This window comes from Brassica napus, chromosome A2, assembly GCF_020379485.1.
Source record: "Brassica napus cultivar Da-Ae chromosome A2, Da-Ae, whole genome shotgun sequence".
Taxonomy (NCBI): domain Eukaryota; kingdom Viridiplantae; phylum Streptophyta; class Magnoliopsida; order Brassicales; family Brassicaceae; genus Brassica; species Brassica napus.
In genome coordinates, this window is record NC_063435.1 from 27015760 (window position 1) to 27035540 (window position 19781).

Consider the following 19781-nt stretch of genomic DNA (forward strand, 5'->3'; position numbering starts at 1 on the left):
ACTATTGATTAATTTTGTAATTAATAATATATACTATTATACATTAATTTAAATAAGATTTTATCTTAAAACAAAATAAAATAAAATTGTATGCTATTTTCAAATTTTATAATTATATTATATATCCTCTTTATTAAAAGAAATACCATAAAAAAATCATACTAGGTCTATTTCATCAATAACATCTATTTAATTATTTAAGTTAATCTATTTAATATATAACATTTTGAAAAAATATTATAAATTATATAGATATTAATAAATAAAATTTAACAGTAAATTTAAATTTAATTTTTACTTATAACAAAATATGTTGGAAACAATCTAACAAAATCTTGATAAAATTTTAATTTTTTTTAAATTAATGCAGCGATTGATTTCATAATTAATAATATAGTATTATTATAATGTATTTATTTATAAAATCCCACAATATACTAAAATAAATAACATAGAAATATAAATTATGCTAAGAAAATATCAGTTCTATAGTATAACTAAATAAAATTTTAAAATATATTATATTCAGTCTGTAAAAATTAGAAAAAAAAATGAAGAAGATTCTCAATTTGTTTATTTCATACAGTGAATTCATTATACCAAACTCGAAAATATATTAATATAAAATAATAATTAATAATAAAGTAAAATGTATAAAACAAATCATTATACATTAATAATATCGAATAAGAAACATAACCAATAACATTATAGATTTACACAATATATAACACTAAAATGTAAATTATATCTTTGAAAGTTTTGCGATGGTATATGTTATAGATTAATGCAATAATCCTCTTTAGAGCATCTCCAATGTATGTCTCTATATTTTCCTCTAAAATAGAGATCTCTATTCTAGAAGTGGATTTACTCCAATGTATGCCTCTATAATAGAGTTCCTCTATTTTAGAGGAAAATATAGAGGAATCCTAATTTTTACCTCTATATTTAGAGATGAAAATAGCAAATCTTTATATTTTCCCCTATAAATAGAGGAACTCTATTATAGAGATATACATTGGAGCAAATCCACCTCTATAATAGAGTTTCTCTATTTTAGAGGAAAATATAGAGATAAAAATAGAGGTGGGTTGGAAATGGTCTTAGGCCCGGGACCTTTTCGTGGCGTTTCTAGCATAAAATCTATAGGTATAAATTACATTAAAATCTGTTTCTTTTACATTTTATCTATCTGAACATATTTTTTTTTATCTATCTGAACATGATGAATGGTTATAAATTTAAAATTATTTATTCTACAGAAAAGTATCTTTTGTGGTTTTATGAAAAATATACAACGTGGAAACGTCTTTGATAGATAGCCATATGCTTGGTTAACTAAATAATCAGACGTGAACCAAGTTGCTTTGGTCTAGTGGTAAAGAAGTTCCAGCTGGAGTGTTCGCCCCCGCTCATGGGTTCGAGCCTTGGCCACTGCAGAATTTACATATGGACTGCAGCATCCGAGACCGAAGACCGTTACACGGTGAGCCACCTGGTGACTTTCGGGTCCATACTCAGTTCGGTTTTTAGTCTGGACCACCACGGTGGGGCTAGGATACTCGGTTAGCAAAAAAAAAAAAAATCAGACTTCCTAATACTTCAGGATACAACGTATGGATGATTGTATATAGATAAGCAAAAAAATATTTGCATGTAGCAGCGATTTGCGGTTAGGCGCAAGTCACATGTTGTTGTTCATTTACTTACATGATCGTGTAGATCGCAAGTTGTAGATTGTTATTCATTTTGAAATCTTCTAATTAAGCAAGTCGCGATTTTAAGTCACTAAAAAAATAGAAACTTAAAATTCTATGGTAATAAACAATATTTAATCACAATTCGCAGGTAATTGCAGTCGTATATCGCAAATTACAATACATGCAAAAACGAACAGTATTTAAATCGCAATTAGCAGTTGTAAATCGCTGCGATATACAAAAGAACATGGCCATCCTCCGTACTTTGTGTTCAAACCAATGAAACATTACTTTTTTGTCGACCAACGTCGAAACCAATGAGACATATATTTGGATAAAACCTGACAGAATGTTACTGTTAGCATTTTTCCAAAAATATCACATCGCATCAGCTAACTAATCTTAACCCACTTAAGATATAAAATCCAACTAATTACTACATAGAATGGTATAAATTAATCTGTCACCACATCCTCCCGTTCTTAGAGCAACTACCCACGGTGGTATCTTACAAAATTTATAAATATTTAAAAAGTACAAGATAAAAAAAAACAGAGATAGAAAAAGTAATAACATAGGTTCTCTTTCAGAAACTGAAGAAAAAAATAATTCATTAATATTTTTAATAATCAGTTCACTTTATATTTTTATGATATATAATTTAATTATTAATAAGTTATTATAAACTACTACCAATATTTTATTTACTAAACACCTATTTGAGTTCCTTAAGCGATGTACATGCTCTTATATAAGAAACCCACTATCACAAAAACATAGAGAGAGAGAGAGAGCGAGAGAGAGAGAGAGAGAGAGAGAGAGAGGAGAGAGAAGAGCGAAGCGAGAGAGAGAGAGAGAGAGAGGAGAAGAGAGAGAGCTCAGAGAGTCTCTCTCTCTCTCTCTCTCTCCTCTCTCTCTCGCTCTCTCTTCTCTCTCTCTCTCTCGCTCTCTCTCTCTCTCTCTCTCTCTCTCTCTCTCTCTCTCTCTCTCTCTCTCTCTCTCTCTCTCTCTCTCTCTCTCTCTCTCTCTCTCTCTCTCTCTGGTTCACCACAAATAAATCCTGTCTTATCCGTACTGCATGTGTTTATGATGGTGTTGGTGGAAGAAGAAAGAAGCATAGAAGAAGGGCTTTTGGAGCTCAGTAACCAAAGTGACGCTTCAGGCTGTCGTATCACTGCCTGTGTTATCCTCAGCACTTTCGTCGCCATCTGTGGCTCCTTCTCCTTTGGAGTTGCTGTTAGTTTATTTTACCTTAATTTTCTCCTTTTTATTATAAATTAATATTTAACCCAAGAAAATAATATTATTAATTTATTATGGAACTGAAAGATTAACAGTGTTTGTGGAATTGACCTATATTCCAATATAAAAAGTAGTTAGATAACTTCAAAAGCCGCAGGCAAAGATCGAATTCGCAGCTACGTCCTGTCTCTATTTCTTCTAAGTTCTTAAAATAATCTTTTTTTTTCATTTTATCGCAGATTGGTTATACTTCAGGTGCTGAGATAGGAATTATGAAAGACATGGGTCTCTCTATCGCAGAGGTATGTCTCTCTTTTAGTTCTTATTTTTGACTATTTCCATAAACAAACATTAGAATGAAACTAATCACAAACTACTTATTCATTCAAATTGCAAACTGCAATAGATAAACTATCAGGAAAAGATATATCGTCGTTATCCCAAATATTGAAGTTGACTTTACGTGTGGTTCACTTCCATTTTACCCTCTTTTGTTTTTTTCTTGTTAACATCCTCCATTTTTACCTTTAAAAAATTTAATCGCAAGTTCTTAAAAAAAATGTTATCATGATATATAAACCCTTGACCACTTCAAGGTGGCCCAGTGGTAAGCGTCAAAGAGATAGCGCTGCATGGGTTCGAATTGCGGTGGCCACCCGGGCTAGCGTTAAATCGCAAGAATACGTGGATTGTCGTGGGCTTCGTGGGATTAGTCGGTTGACCTCGGTCGTCAGATCCCCACGGTTATCAAAAAAAAAAATGATATATAAACCCTACGAACAATAGATATATAATTTCCTTATATAATATAAATATATATATATATATATAATTTACCCATTAATATATCTAATTTTCTCATGTGTGGAATTTTGAAATCATACAAAATAGTGTATATATCTATCAATTGTATTAATTCCGGCCGTACTCTCTCATTTACGACGATGGAGGCTATGTATTTCACCATGTATCCCTCTTTTGTCTTATTTTAGTACCGTACCGTTCATTCATGTATTTCTCTTTTCTGCTTTTCAGTGAATAGATTACTTAATATGTATTAGTATTTCTTGTTTTAGTAACTAATGTCCCGATAAAACTGATCTACTCATCAACTTTGGCAATTTAAAATTTCAAAAAAACTCTGCCAATTTATAGTTTGAGTAATCAAGAATATCTTAAAATTTTAATCAAATTTCAGTTCTCAGCGTTTGCTTCACTCTCTACGTTAGGAGCAACATTCGGTGCATTGTTCAGCGGTAAAATGGCGATCCTGCTAGGAAGAAGAGGAGTAATTATATTGTTACCTTTACATAATAATCATAAAAAAAAAATTAGTAGGATTTGATAATCAAAATTTTCCCATTTAAGGAAAAATAATCATGGCAAAAAGAAAGAAATAAAGAATAGAAACTTCCTATCATAAATGTATATTTTGTTGCTTTGCATGATTTGAAGACAATGTGGGTCTCCGATATCCTCTGTGTCATTGGTTGGCTGTGCATCGCTTTCGCTAAGGTATTAACAAGATATCCTTTTTTTTACTGATATTAACAAGATATCTTACTACAAACATAAAGGTCGTAATTTCATTATTTCTTGAAAAGTGATCAAACAATTTATCATTTGGTTATATATACCGAACAATTTAATAGTTTTTCTTTTCTTTTGGTATGCATGAATGGCACATAAAAGAATGTGTTGTGGCTACACTTCGGAAGAATCTCATCGGGAATAGGAATCGGCTTGATTAGCTATGTGGTAATTAAAATTATGTCAAATAGTTCACTCTATAGTAGAATTGAACTATATCTAATGATATATTCTTAATGTCATTCTAACCATTTTTTCTTATTACACAAAAAGTATCACTTTGCAATTCCAATGCAAATTATACTTATTTTCATTTGAAAATTAATTGCAAACATTTTATAAATAATTTTATTTATCTGAGATACTATTGGTCAAAGAAGTGTAATTAATAACAACTTACATATATTTCTACCACTTTCTTAATCTGTGTGAAAAATGTCAAAGTGACACTTATTCAAAAACGGAGAGAGTAATATTTTAAAATAAAAATAAAATGATAAACAAAAAATAAATAAAATATTTTATTTGTAAAGTAAATCTAAATTTATTCTATTATCGAGTAAGAAAATAGAACCAAGTTGCATTTTCTTACCTTTATTTTATAGAGAAAAATATGGTGAGGTTAGAGATGTTCTAACATGTTATTCTGATAATTTCTTACATAAATATGATATCATCTTACATTTTTTTTTATCTTTGTTTATCTATTATATACATTTACTGTTGATTTTTAAATGTACACCAAGCAGGTACCTGTGTACATAGCAGAAATTACGCCAAAACATGTTCGCGGTACATTTACCTTTTCAAACCAGGTATTTTTTCAAAACGAGATAGAACTTTAGTTTTAGGAAATATAAAGAAAGCCGTTAAAAAACATGGAACAAATTATGATAAAACTAAATAAAAAACAAGTGGGGTCTTGTGGGAATACATGTGTGTTCTTTAAAGAGCATGAAAATTCAAAATATTAGAAAGTACCAAAATTGGGTAAACATATTTTTGTATAAACAAATATACGTTATCCCAACTCCAATCTGAATGAAACTAGTTTTAAATTATTTTGACCTATATATATATAATCTAATGAAAAAATCCACCGCATAATTTTAAAGTTATAAATATTTGTATGCAGAGCCAGAGCCGGATCTGAAAATTTGGAGCCATAAATATTTTTTGAAAAAAATTATAATTTTTTTTCATAATTTGGAGGCTTATTTTTATGTAAGAATTTACAAACAAAAAAAAAATTAGGGAGCAAAACTAATGTCTTATTGGGTTTGTCCCAAATCCGATCATATTTGTATAATTGAAAGTTTCATTCAAAATATCCCGAGCCTTTGTGGCTTTCTTATGAGTGTACCCTTTTGAACTCTCGTGTGACTAACTATTGTAGCTTCTTCAAAACTCCGGAGTCGCCATGGTTTTTTTTTGGGGGAATTTCATCAGCTGGAGGAAGATGGCTTTACTAGGTAAAACTACTTAGTATTTCATAATCAACATGGAAGTGATGTTTAAATACGGAAGAAAATGGCATATAGTAGTCTAACATGGAAATTTTCATTTATACTGTGGATAATTCGTTGGATTGTAATCGTAAGAATTAGACAATAAAACTTAGTATATATGATTTTGATGTAAATGTATTTGAATTATCTATAAGAATTAAATGAAAAATAAAATAAAAATATTTTTACAAGGATATTTTTCTACAATTTACTAAAATATTTTAGAAAATATGATTTGTTCAACTATTTCTTTATTTTCTTGTTTGTATTTTCAAAAACTAAATAAAAGATAATTGGTAATTTTTATAGTTTTAGACAGAAAAAAAAATTGTTATAAGTTATAACCCAATCAATCACTCCGAATGTACCAACTTATAGAAATCTAATATTTTATCGTTTTAGGTGCTCTACCATGCGTCATTCAAGGAATCGGTTTATTCTTCGTACCAGAGTCTCCAAGATGGCTGGTTGTTTTTTTTATATATATATTCTCAATTTCATAGTCTACTAACGATGAGAAGAAATAAATGAACCTTGTTAAACTATTTCAATTTTAAGTTCTCAAAACAAAACTATTTCAATTAAAGGCAAAAGTTCGTGCGGATGAAGAACTAGAATATTCACTGCTTCGGCTTAGAGGGAGAGATGCTGATATTTCACGTGAAGCCTCAGAGATTCAAGTGAGTTTTACTATAAAATAGAATCAATTATATATACTTTTAATATATATTCATTCCTTGACAAAATTATAACGTAGAAGTAGAACCAGAGCCTCGATGAATGTTGTTTTGTTTTCAGGTTATGACCAAAATGCTAGAACGTGATTCAAAGTCGAGATTTTCTGATTTGTTCCAGAGAAAATATAGACACATTATCGTGGTACAGTTTTATGTATCTTGTAAATATAAGTATATAAATTTTCCAGACTATATAAAATTTCGTATTTATTTGTGTGAGCATTTTTATTCCTCAGGTAGGAGTCGGGCTAATGTTGATACAACAATTTTCGGGTAGTACAGCTGTAATATCTTATACAAGTACCATTTTTAGCAAAGCTGGTGAGACTAATTAATTAAGTTTTACATATGCACACACACTAGCATAATCAAATTGTTACTACTTTTTTCATGATGAGAAGAGACAAGTTAATTAAATCAGATATTCACCATGGGTTCTCTTTTCAATTTGAATTTTATGTGCTTAAATAATTAGCTTTTGGCTGAAACAGGTTTTTCTGTGACCATTGGATCGACATTGTTAGGCATCTTCATGGTAAGTATATACACTGACTACATTGATACTGTACTTGTGAAAATCAAAATATATTCTTTCATATCCGTTGTCATTCAACTACTTAAATATTGTGATGTTTGCGACATTTTTAGTCAAATTGAATTTCTATTTTTGGTACTCATCTTAGCATCGAATGATGTTTGTAAACTATTCGCAGGTACCAAAAGCCACGATTGGTCTAATTCTTGTTGATAAATGGGGCAGACGGCCCCTTTTGTTGGTGAGCATGTCTTCTGTATTTTCTCTTTAGACCAATACACTACAAAAAAAAGTCTATTTTACATCATTTATTTTAAATATTTGTATTAGTTATAAGTGATGTAAAATAATTTTGCATCATTTATATAAATGACTCTGAAAGTGGTGATGCAAATAATTTGTATCAATTGATTAATAATTGATGTAAATTTATTAAATATTTGTATCAACTATAAAATTGATGTCAATATATATATCAATTGCAATAAATGATGTTAACATTTACATCAACTTTTATAATCGATGTTACTATGATATCAATTAAATAAGTGATTTGAATAATTATGTCATTTATTAATAAATAATCTAAAATTAATTATATTTTCTAAATAAATTTAAATGTATATTAGTTGAAATTTTCGATTTAAAATAATAAATTTATACGGATTTTTAACTGATACAAATTAATAATAAAAAATTATAAAATATTTATTCACTTCCACAAATTATATATTAACACATACGAAATAATTAATTAAATAGAAAATTCAAATCTTAACTACAATTGTATATATAAAAAATACACAATTCATCCATCATACAAACTCACAAAGCATAAATAGACAAAAAAAAATGCTAAACAACATTCCAAAACTACATTTACAAAAAAAAAAAAAAAAACATTGCAAAACTAATCATTATTCATATCTCCATGAACACTGCTTGTCTTTCTCCATGGACTTGGACGACTTCCAACTTCTTATGTCAACAATGCAATAAGTATGCCAAAATCAAACCTGAACAAAATCAACATATCCATAATAGTTTAAACATAAGAAACAGAAGAGATAGTGGAATCAGAGAGGATAATTATAGAGATTTTCATGTTTTCACCTGGTAGCAACATTGGTGGTGTCTAAGATTGTAAATTCTTCCGCCAATGACTCGAATGCCACAGTTCCCTACAGCCATAACACTTACAGAGTTATGATCATCATTGCTCAAGTTCTACATGCTTAGAGAGCAAAAAAAAAACAAAAAGAGGAGAGGAGATGATCTTCTCAAATTCTACGAGATTACAGAGAGAGCAAGAAAATAAGAAGAGAGGGGGATCAAGAAAATAGGAGAACATGGTTAGAGAGAAAGAGGGAACGAAATTTCAGGGATTCGTTTGTTGAATACTCTCAAATCTAAGTAAATCAATTTAGGAGAAAAGAAAAAAAATTACAGAGGGAAACAAATATAATCTTATGAACAAAAATAATAACACTGAAAAATAAAAATAATAATAATAAAATTGAACATATTTTAGTAAGTAATATTAATAAAAAATGATATAATTATATAATTGATATAAATTCATGTAACATTATTATTTTGTTAAAATGATATAAATTAATAGTTATTATATCATTTTACTGAACTGATGTTAAGCTAATTAATAATAACGTTAGTTATTATAAGTAATGTTAAAACGATATAAATTAATTATTATAGATATCTATTTTTCATCATTTCACTGAACTGATATATATGTTATGATATAGTTTTATGTTAATAACATTGAATATTCTGACCTCAATGGTTTTGACATAATTACCACGAACTACAAATTTATTTTAACTGAGTTGTGCTAATATCATTTGTTTATTGATGCAATATTTGCTTCTTTTACTTAAATGATGTTAACTTTGTATCATTTCTATAAGTAATACTAACACAAATATATATGTATATCAGTTACGTAAATGATGTAAATCTAAATTTTGTATCACTTTTTAAAAAATGATGTAAACCAATATAGATTTGTATCAATTTCACTAAAATGATGCTAAGTAAATTAATAAAACATCATTTATTATAACTGATGTTATAAACACATATTTTGTATCATTTGTTGATAAACGAGTCAAACTAGTATCACTTATTTTTCTGATACTATTTATGTGATGCAACCCAAGTGTTTTTTTGTAGTGATAATTTATCATAGAAACTACTAATTAAAGTGTTTGATATTAGTTTTACTTTTGACAACTATAGACTTCAGCGTGTGGGATGAGCATAACTTGCATGTTTATTGGGCTCGCGTTCACATTACAGGTTATTTTACGTGTATATATATATGTTGTCTCTATTGTGTTACTACTATTAACTAATGTATTGTATATTTGGTATGAGTAGAAAATGCAATTGCTTCCGAAACTAACTCCAGTGTTGACGTTTTTATGCGTTACGGTAAAACATTTGATCTACTTTCACACTGCTTCAAAAAATATTTTTGGTTTCTTATAGGATTAACGTAATTAAAAAAAATCCTTTCTTGGCAGCTGTATATTGCATCTTATGCAGTAGGAATAGGAGGCCTCCCTTGGATAATTATGTCTGAGGTACATGAACGCTCAAACTTTTATTTAAAATTAATGTCGAAAATAATGTCATTGTTTTTGTAAATGAAGTAAAAATTGCATGATTCTGTGTGTGCGCAGATATTTCCAATGAACATAAAAGTAACAGCAGGGACATTAGTTACGTTGGCCTCATGGTCAAGTAGTTCGATCGTCACTTACGCTTTCAATTTTCTATTCGAATGGAGCACTCAAGGTATCCTTTTTATCAGTTTGGTTATAACTTACAAAATTATTAAAACACGTACAAACAAGTTACATGCATGTCTGGACAAAAACAATATAAATGTTGATTGACAACAAACATTATAGATGTAGAACAATAATAATATAAATTTATAGTTGTATCTATATTTATTAATAAGTGAATTTTATAGAGATATTTCTTATTTAACTTTGGTTAATATTTATTTATTTTTTAACTTTGGTTAATATAAATTATGTAATAGGAACATTTTACATATTCGGGGCTATTGGAGGAGCAGCACTGATTTTTATTTGGTTGCTCGTTCCGGAAACGAAAGGATTATCACTTGAAGAAATACAAACGTCGCTTACTCGTCAAGCCCAACGAAATAAATCGTATGTAGACTGAAATGTCTACTTTTTCATGGTAATATATAAATGATATCAGTTCAAAAAAATTTATTGAACTCATGGTTTATGATGTTATACTCATCGAGGAAGAATTATCTCTGTTTTTCATGGTTTATGATGTTATATATACTCGTCGAAAAAGAACTAATGGTTCTCTTGTAAAGAAAAAAAAAAGGGACAAGGAGAGTGAAATGAATGGGTACACGATGTGATTGTCATGGATTCTGTCGGCTTATTATGTCTCCAAGGACTGTTTGTTTAGTCTGTTGGCTTGAGGCTGTGGCTGTGGGTAGGGCTATATTAACTCTATTAAAGATGTCTTTAGTAAATGTTATGGCCAATTATTGCTGGTTCAATGGGTCAAAACTTTATTGTGGGCTTTTTCCTTTCATATTTGTGGTTCTGCTAGTTTTCTCTCTTAACATGTTAACCGATACCCATAAACTCCAATAAACTCTATTTGTTTTTAACACAAAAGAAAGTGTTTATTACAAGTGAAGAGTTAATATAGCCCTACCCACACCCAAAAGCCAACAGACTAAACAAACAGTCCTTGGAGACATAAGCCGACAGAGTCCATGATTCTCAAGAGCCGAACCATTAAGCAACACTGGACACTTAGAGTACATCAAGCAACAGACTTGAACAAAGATGAAGGTATACTTTCTTCGCTGATGATGGAGACACTGAAACCATAGACCGCCACGATCCAGAAACCAACACGGCAAGACCAAGCTGGAGAAGATCTAACTCTGTTTTTGAAGTACCCAAGCTAAAATAAACACAGATCACAAGGTACACTGAAATTAAAGACGGGAGCAGACCGCACGGACGCCATGACATGTGATAAAAAAATAGCAGAATCACAAATATGAAAGGGAAAAGCCCAAAATAAAAGTTGTCACACATTGAACCAGGAACCATTAGCTATACAATACATACAACATCTTAAACTGACTTTTTAGCTAAACACCTGAAACATGCTTTTTAGCTAAAAATGTAAAAACCCAAAACAAAAGCAGTAGCCCAGTGAACCAGCAATAATTGGTTACAACAGTCACATATTTTATTACCCTTCTTTTTTTTTAAACTCACATATTTTATACCTTTTCGGACCTTTACAAACCTTTCAAATTCCAAAACTATTTTTCCTGAACGTTTAATTGTAGATGAATGATTAAATGTAAAATCATAAATATACGCATAAATTACATCTCAAATGCATCTTCCACGGCCGATTAGGTGAAAAAGTTCAAAATTAAGGTTGCTACATATAGAACAAGCAATTGGCTACAACAGTCGAATAAAAAGCCGAAAATGACATTTTACATGAACTTTTTAGATGAAAGTACCCAAAAAGGCCCAAAATAAAACTTGTGACCTATTGAACTTGCAATAATTGACTGCAACAATCACGTAGAATGTTTTATATCGTTGTGCCGTTAAACCTCACAAATCAAAAATTGTTTTTGAAATCTATAGTTATTGACGATTGTAAATTGATAGTTATGGACTACAGTTATTTCCAAAGTGTTTAACAAGCTTCTCTACGGAAGGTGTCTAGAGTCAAAGGCCGATATTGTAGACATTTCAAAGACGGGAGTGAATAGATTCTCAAACAGATTCCAACGTTAGCTTGACTCTAAGAAGCCGGGAGTCAAAGCAGTTTCTTAACACAAAGAAGCCGTAAAGTCTCTTTTTGTTTTGGTAACGCATATATCTGTCTAGGTTGAGTAGGTTCAACAACAAGCTCTGGAATGTGATGCGAAGTAACTTAGTGGTAATGTTTGGAAGCAAATATTTGTAAATTCTGCCTCTTAGTATAAAAATATTTATGCCTTTGTGGTTACCAGTTTTGTATGTTTACCAAAAAAAATAGATTAACAAATTAATAGAAACTAAATATAATAAAGTCAAGTAGATGTATCAGATGTGTAAAAAAAAAACGTTTTTGAACTGGAACCTATTTCACTACATAAAGACTAAAGCTATTCAGTTTTATATATGGTTTCCGGAAAGCTTGTCTTGAAGATAATGATTAATGGAAAAACAATTTCGGAAATCTTCCTGTATTTTCTTTATCATATATATTCCGCTTGGCAGTGATGGCCTCGGATCAAAGTCCTCTCCATTTACTTAAAGTTCCAGCTCCGTGTTGGTCATGACTGCATTGAGAGTAGCAGCACTTGCCTTTGCTTCGCCCATCTTCTTCTCCAAATTGTCCTCTCCATTTATTCTCTCCACTTAATGTCTGTCAACAAACAAATAAAACCATTAAGGAAAGAGATCACAGACTGATAACTCTGAGCCAAAATATGATCATTTGAAGAAGCTTACCTCAATAGTTTTTTTGTTAGTTAAGCAGATATTGCGGTGGTAGACGAAGAATCCAGCAAGAAGAAGAGAAAAAAGGGTAATAAACACCATTAAAAGTATCTGGGGGTATTGTATGTATCAACTAGCCACTGTTTCAAAGACAACCCACACAGCCATTACATTAATCTGTCTGTATGTACACAGAATTTTGTTAACTAAAAAGTCCAAAATCGCAGCCTATTTAACCAGCAATAATTGACTACAACAATCACATATTTAATTAACATAGGTGTCAAAACTCACAGCCGTGAACACTTTACCATCAAGCTACGAGCTTTCGGTTAACAATCACATGTTTCATACCGCTTTGTGCTATCCAACCTTAGAAAATTTGTAATACTTTTTTTGACCAAAAAACCTACATAACTGAAAATTGTATTCCGAATATTTACGTTTAGCGCCTATTGTAATCCGTAGAAAAGATAACTAAAATTATTTGAAAATTAATTTATATATTTTTGGAAATTAAAATTTAGATATCATAATTATAATAACTAGCAACATGTTTTATTTGCTTATTATACAGGCTTTGACGTTTCTTTTGTACATATTAATCAGTGCTTAGGTTTAGGCCGTATATACAGATGCTGGTGCTGAAGGATGCATGATTGAGTAATCACGTACTATAAAATATTTATACATTCCACGTTTCGATAACAACAAAATTAATTGATTAAACTATTTATATGTTCTCATTACTTTATCCAAGCATGTTTACTGGATCTTTCTTCTGTCTATCTATTTTGTTTATTTTAATGAAATACATATACGTTATATAAAACATCAAATATCAGGAAACTAATCATCTAGTGCTTTCGTTCAATTATTTAACTAGCTAGTTAGGTAATGTTTTTAGTGAATGCGTATCTCACATGATCGTTGAAGGCCTTCCCAATTTCGATCCAGAAATGGACTCAGAAAAAGATTTTATATAGGGCCAAAAGATTAATTTCGGGGACCAAAACGTGGGTCGAGAGAGGTCGCCAAGTCTCTTCTGTAACGTAACTCAATTACTCACATCTAGCATTTTGTCATAGTCCATACATATTTACGTAAAATATAACTGTATATTTCTTTTTTTATCTCGCGATTGAAAACTCAAGTTCAAGGAGTTAGGTCACCCGTCCAGGAAAAAAATGGAGTAAGAACACGACCATAAACTTATAAGGAATATTAATAACTCTAAAAGTCTAATCTATTCATTTAACTAATATAGTTAGTGGTTTCGAATTTAAGCAAATAATGAATTTATTGTCAGAGAACATGTTGGGTTCCAACCATCTACTGTCAATAAGACGTCGGCTTAGAATAGTACAGCAAACAATATTGTTAGTTGGGTAACAATTAAATTAATCCTTTTTCATTACATGTATAGGTGGTCGTTGGACGAAAATGTAACTCTTTTAAGTCATAGTTGATACTATTATTATTTTTTTTGTCGTGTATTATTAAACTTTTTACCCAAAAAATTTTAAACAATGAAAAATGAAAACTAGCAAAATAAATATATACACCAGTAGAGATTTAAAGTAAACTAACACACATCTATCTTTTGTGTGGATGATTAAAGATTTTTCATATAAAAGCTCCATATTTGCTTTTGAAATAATTGAATTTCATGAGAGATAATATTTATATTAATCCAAAACACCATGTTCAATCTGAATTGAGAACGATTGCCGCTCTTTTTTAATATTTCAATAAGAGTCACTGAGAGAAAACAACTTTTTATATTGCTCTATTGAAAGAAAATAGAGTCAAAGAGATTACCATTTCATAAAATTTCATGTTGTCTTTCGAAGTAACCATAATTTGTAGCAAGAACTCCATCACACTCAAATAAAGAACCATCAACGATTGAAGAAATCCATCGCCACCACCCACGATAGATCTGTCAACTAAATTTTCTAAACGGTTCAATTGAACCGAAGTTTTTGTCTTACCAAATCTATTGGAAAAACATACAAAATAATAATAAAACGTTTTACCAAATTTAAAATAAATTGGCAATCAAACACATTAAATGATAGAAATTAAAACAAATCAAAGAAAAAAAAAGTAAAATGAATCAAACAAGCCGATATCAGAACTATAGAAATCTCCGGTCATCGGCTTGAAACAAAAAAAAATTCTCTCTTTTTCCAAGTTGATACTATTACTACAGAAAAACAGGGTATTTAATATTATAGTTCAGCGGTGCGAAAAACGTATTATATGATTATATCGTTAGCCAAAGTAAAATATGATATCCTGAAGTGATTTAAATGCTAGATGCGAAATAATAATGTGAATAGGCAATTAAATAGCACAGTTCAGCGGTGCGAAATACGTAATACATTGTTAGCCAAAGAACTATAATATCCTGAACCTGAAGTGATTTAAATGCTAGATGCAGAAAATTATTTAGGAGTAAAATAAAAATGTGAATAGGCAGTTAAATAATTCTATTTTACAAAAGTACAGCAAAATAAGTCTCATATTCTTGTTTCTAATAAAAATTTATTTGTTAATTGCTTGTTTGATTTCCCTATTCATTGACGTTTTTGTCTGATATTTTTTTTTTTAAAAAAAAAAACGTTTTTGTCTGATATTGATAGCATCCTTCTCAGCAAAAAGATACAAAATGTAGCTTAAACATACAGTGAGTTAGTTAATAAGTATATAACGGCTTGGTTCTAAATCTGATTAGATGCAGGGGTCGTTGTTACTCTATACGGTTTAATGGACTGATGAATTGATATGAAGAGTGTTTACAATTTTTTTACACCCGAGTTATGAAGCCTAATCTTATAATAGAACTAGATTAGATTATGATCCGCGTTAAATACAGACTTTTATTTCGATTTAAAATTTTCTAAAATTATATGAAAACATATTGTTATAAGTGTTACTACAGTTTTAAATTTGGAATTCATTTTATTTGACAATTATGATATGTCTGCATGTTGTTAGTTAGGATTATGAGTTTGTATGTCTTGCATTTTTTATTAACTGAGCATTCCATTAAATTACCAAATGGATTCACGTTATATTGTTTTAATTAAATTTAAAAATATTTTTATTTCTTTTTGATTATAGGTATGTTTTAAAGTAAATATTAAGGTTAATATTTTGACTAGCAAACGATTCATATGAGTCATTAAAATACTAATTCAAAAAGAAAAATATCATACTTTGTATGTTGTAGACTACAATTTTTGGTGAAAAAATATAAATATATTATATATATATTTAGTGAGTGTCACTGATTTAGTCTGTATATTCCATATCCAAATGCATAGATTAATAAAGATCATTTTAACCTGATACGTTTATGTATCATTTTTTTTATCAAAATACGTTTATGTATCTATATGTTGTTAAATGTTGTTACAAAAATGTTTATTAATAGATTAGATATGCAAACCTAAGTTAAAAATTTATCGTCAGAAAATTATTATGTAAATAAAAAATACATTTAATTTTTTATAAGTACGATTCAACTTTAGAAAATTACACATTGAAAATATGCAACTTCTATTATGATAGGTAAAAATTTAGAAAAGTTTTATTATAACTGTTAAGGTTTTGGTTGAGTATTAAAAAAATATTGACTAGGTATATCAACATTTGAAAACTTCAGCCTTCATTATTAGACTGGAAGTTTCAAATATTCAAATATTCAACTAATAATTATATTACTGTTTTGAGATATTTAATTAGAATTTTACAATAGAGTTGTTCTTATAGGTTAATGCGATCATTCTCCTCAATAGCATAAAATTTATTAGAATAAAATATTATAAAAATAACAAGATATATAAATAGTCTCTCCTGTGTGAATAAGACGTTTCCGGGAAGCTTTTTTAGGCTTCGCCGTGGGGTGATGGTGCGTATGAGGCGCGGGGAGAGCACACTCAAGGTCCAATGGCGAGACTTAGTTGGGATTAAAGGGTGTTTACAGCGACGGTTAAGGATTCTAACCTCTCTCGATTCAGTTTATACGTTTGGTGATGTTCGTGTGCGTCTAGTCTATCTCGCTGCTCCTCTCAGTTTGTGTTAACTGTTGATGAGTTCTATTTCGGTAAGCTCGTCTTTGAGCGCAAAGTGGAGCACTCCTCTCCTGAAGTTCTGTTTTACTCTCCTGCTTCTCGACATCTTTTTTCTTCGTGTCTTTGTTAGTTTTATGGGTTTGTGTTGTATCCATCTTTTGGCTCCGGGTGGTACATGTTACCTCGCTGGCTCTTGGCTCTGGAAGGGTAGGTAATGTCTCTAGCGTCTTGATGTAAAATGATGTTTGATCTAATCTTAATCTACCAGATGACAAAAAAAAAAAAAATAGTCTCTCCTAACTCTGAGCGAACCCCAAGTGGAAGGTTACTAAGAGCATTTTCATCTCCACTCCATAATTTACTGCAAAATGGAGTGAAAAATGAAGTAGTGAAGAAACAAAAAAGTGATTACTCCATAAATAGAAAGATTTTTTATTTTTTGTTCATACTCCATTTCTCACTCCATTTTTGGAGTAAATTATGGAGTGGAGATAAAGATGCCCTAACACTCTTTTTATGGTCAAAACAAATTATGTTTCTTTCACATTTTATATATCTGTAACATAATCTACGCATGTTTAATCGTTAAAAAATATAATTATTTATCCTACTGTCTGAAAATCTTTTGTGGTTTATAAAAAAAATATACTTCAAATGTGGAACGTTTTTGATCTATGGCCATAGGCAGGGTTAACTAAGAAAACATAAAATCATTTTAACAAAAAAAAATCAAAACGTCCAATGAATATGACAAATGGCCCACTATGATATCTTTGACCTTGATTGATTGATAAAGCATTAGCATTATAATTATACTTTACATTATTCAATCAATAATTATTACAAAATAGAAAAGCATTTACGAAATGCTAATGCTTTCTAAATGATCTCTGACCAATGCTCTCATATAAAGGTTTTAGAATATCATTTGCAGTTATAATTTATAAAATTAAGAAAAATATATAATTAATTCATTTATTTTTTAATAACATCATAAAATTATATTATATCCAGAAAATAAATTTTGATTTCTAAAACTAATTTACAATAAAAATATCATTTTTAAATGTATTTCACATTTAAAATATAATTAAATTTATATAATTTATTTCTCTTTTAAATGTAAAATATTATTTTAAAAATATATATTTTAATTGTAAAATTTATTTTAAAATAATAATTTTTTGATAAACATAATTTCAATATAAACATAATTTTTAAATTATTAAATAAAATAAATTACAAATATCTTTTTAATTTTATATGTTAATATATATATATATATATATATTATTTTTTTTTGAGCAAAGTGATAATTTCTATTAAAAAAGGCTTAAAGGCCCATAACAAAGTTGATACAAAGGCAAGTTTTAACCAACTAATCGGCCGGCCCATTGAAGCGGCTAGAAATGAAAGAAACATACACAAACGAGAAAGCAGTCGAGATAAGCGATTCCACATACGCTAGAACGCCGAAGAGTTCTATCGATCGTCGATTCTTGTTGATGGCTGTAACGAGCCCTTGAGAGTCTGAGTGAAGCCAGATTTGGTCTTGATTGAGAGAGGAAGCATGGATGAGAGCACATCGGATTGCTAGGGCTTCCGCCAGGAAGGGAGATGAAACGTTGTCTTGATAGCAAGAGCCTCTAGATATCTATGTACCGTGACGATCAGTGAAGATCCATGCGACATCCGCTGCTCTGCATGTCGAATTCCATGCTGCATCTGTATAGCACACGACAATGTCCGACGATGGTTGTGGTGGTGGGAGATGGAGGGGTTTGTCCTGCGCTAATTTGATCAAATTACTCTGAGCACCATCCCACTCTCTACAAGCGATAGTAGCCTTGATGAGCACTTCCTGCAGCGTCGATGCTCTCTTATCAAAGAGCAGTTGGCTCCGAGAGGTCTAAATGTTCCAGACAACCCAAGGGAATAGATTTGAAGTCACTCCAACGGGTGGGAGGATGATTTGCTTGTGAGATGAAGCTAGCTCTTCCTTAAAGGAAACACTTGTAGTTGAGTCGAAGAGGGATGACCATGGCACTAGATCCCATACTTCAGAAGCAAAGGGACAATGGAACAAGAGATGGAGCAGAGATTCCTGGTCATCACACCTCAAACACAGAGTGTCGGTAGTTATGTTCCTGCGATGGAGGTTGTCTCTCGTCGGTAGCACGTTCCTAGCACATTTCCAAAGGAAATGTTTGAGTTTAGGAAGGAGCGGAGGTGTCCAAATGTTCTTATCCTAGTTCGAAGTAGTGTTTTCCATGAGTACACTTGTCGAATGGATCTTAGCTTGTTGAGAGGAGTAATATCCTGATTTTGCAGAGTATATACCTGAAGGGTGTTGAGCCCAAACAAAAGAGTCGTGGGCTCCGAGGGTACTAGGTCTTATGGAGATGAATTGATTTGCTAGGAGAGGTAGGGTGTCTTCTATCAAGTGCTTGTTCCATTCCTTTGTTTCACGTGAGAGAAGGTCAGAAACAAGTAGGTTTTGGTCTTGTAACTGGATTGGGCCTAATGGGTTTATATCCTTCGCAGGGTATATCCAGGAATCTCCACACTTTGGTTGTCTCTCCATTTCCAATGGCTTTGTCCAAGTGGCTCAAAAGGAGGTCACGGTTCCAAACAATCCCTTTCTACCCGTGCGATGAAGAAGGCGCAGATGACACTTTGAGTAGAGAGATCTTGATACAGTACTTCCCCAACAGAACACTAGCTAATAAGAATTGCGGTTTGGTGATCAACCTCCATGCTATTTTGGATAGCAGAGCCTGATTAAATAATTGCACGACTCGAAAGCCTATGCCACCCAACCGCTTTGGCAGAGTTAAG

The 19781-nt window shown here is 30.6% G+C and overlaps 2 protein-coding genes and 1 long non-coding RNA gene across 7 annotated transcripts; 1 reads left to right on the plus strand and 2 right to left on the minus strand.

Annotated features, from left to right (window-relative positions):
* Positions 1-2682: 2682 nt before the first annotated feature.
* Positions 2683-10754, plus strand: LOC106445736 (sugar transporter ERD6-like 18). Of its 5 annotated transcripts, none has more exons than XM_048745886.1 (18): positions 2683-2939; positions 3185-3247; positions 4144-4233; positions 4401-4460; positions 4638-4703; positions 5285-5350; positions 5932-6007; positions 6446-6510; positions 6631-6723; positions 6842-6922; positions 7017-7101; positions 7272-7315; positions 7494-7556; positions 9575-9634; positions 9716-9769; positions 9862-9921; positions 10021-10135; positions 10389-10754. In XM_048745886.1, exons 1-18 carry the CDS (start codon positions 2790-2792, stop codon positions 10532-10534), a joined length of 1437 nt encoding a protein of 478 aa, XP_048601843.1. In that variant the 5' UTR covers positions 2683-2789; the 3' UTR covers positions 10535-10754. The 5 variants fall into 5 exon arrangements, with proteins under 5 accessions (XP_048601843.1, XP_048601855.1, XP_048601847.1 ...); XM_048745898.1 differs by having other exon boundaries at positions 10086-10135; XM_048745890.1 differs by lacking the exon at positions 4144-4233 and having other exon boundaries at positions 2706-2939.
* A 1713-nt stretch (positions 10755-12467) lies between these two features.
* On the minus strand, positions 12468-17439 carry LOC125580775. The gene is made up of 2 exons (XR_007318560.1): positions 12874-17439; positions 12468-12787 (listed from the first exon to the last, which is right to left on the minus strand). It is a non-coding gene; the product is annotated as an uncharacterized LOC125580775 (long non-coding RNA).
* Positions 17440-18597: 1158 nt separating this feature from the next.
* On the minus strand, positions 18598-19527 carry LOC125585092. Its single transcript, XM_048753511.1, has 3 exons — positions 19222-19527; positions 19061-19126; positions 18598-18852 (listed from the first exon to the last, which is right to left on the minus strand). Exons 1-3 carry the CDS (start codon positions 19525-19527, stop codon positions 18598-18600), a joined length of 627 nt encoding a protein of 208 aa, XP_048609468.1.
* Positions 19528-19781: the final 254 nt, after the last annotated feature.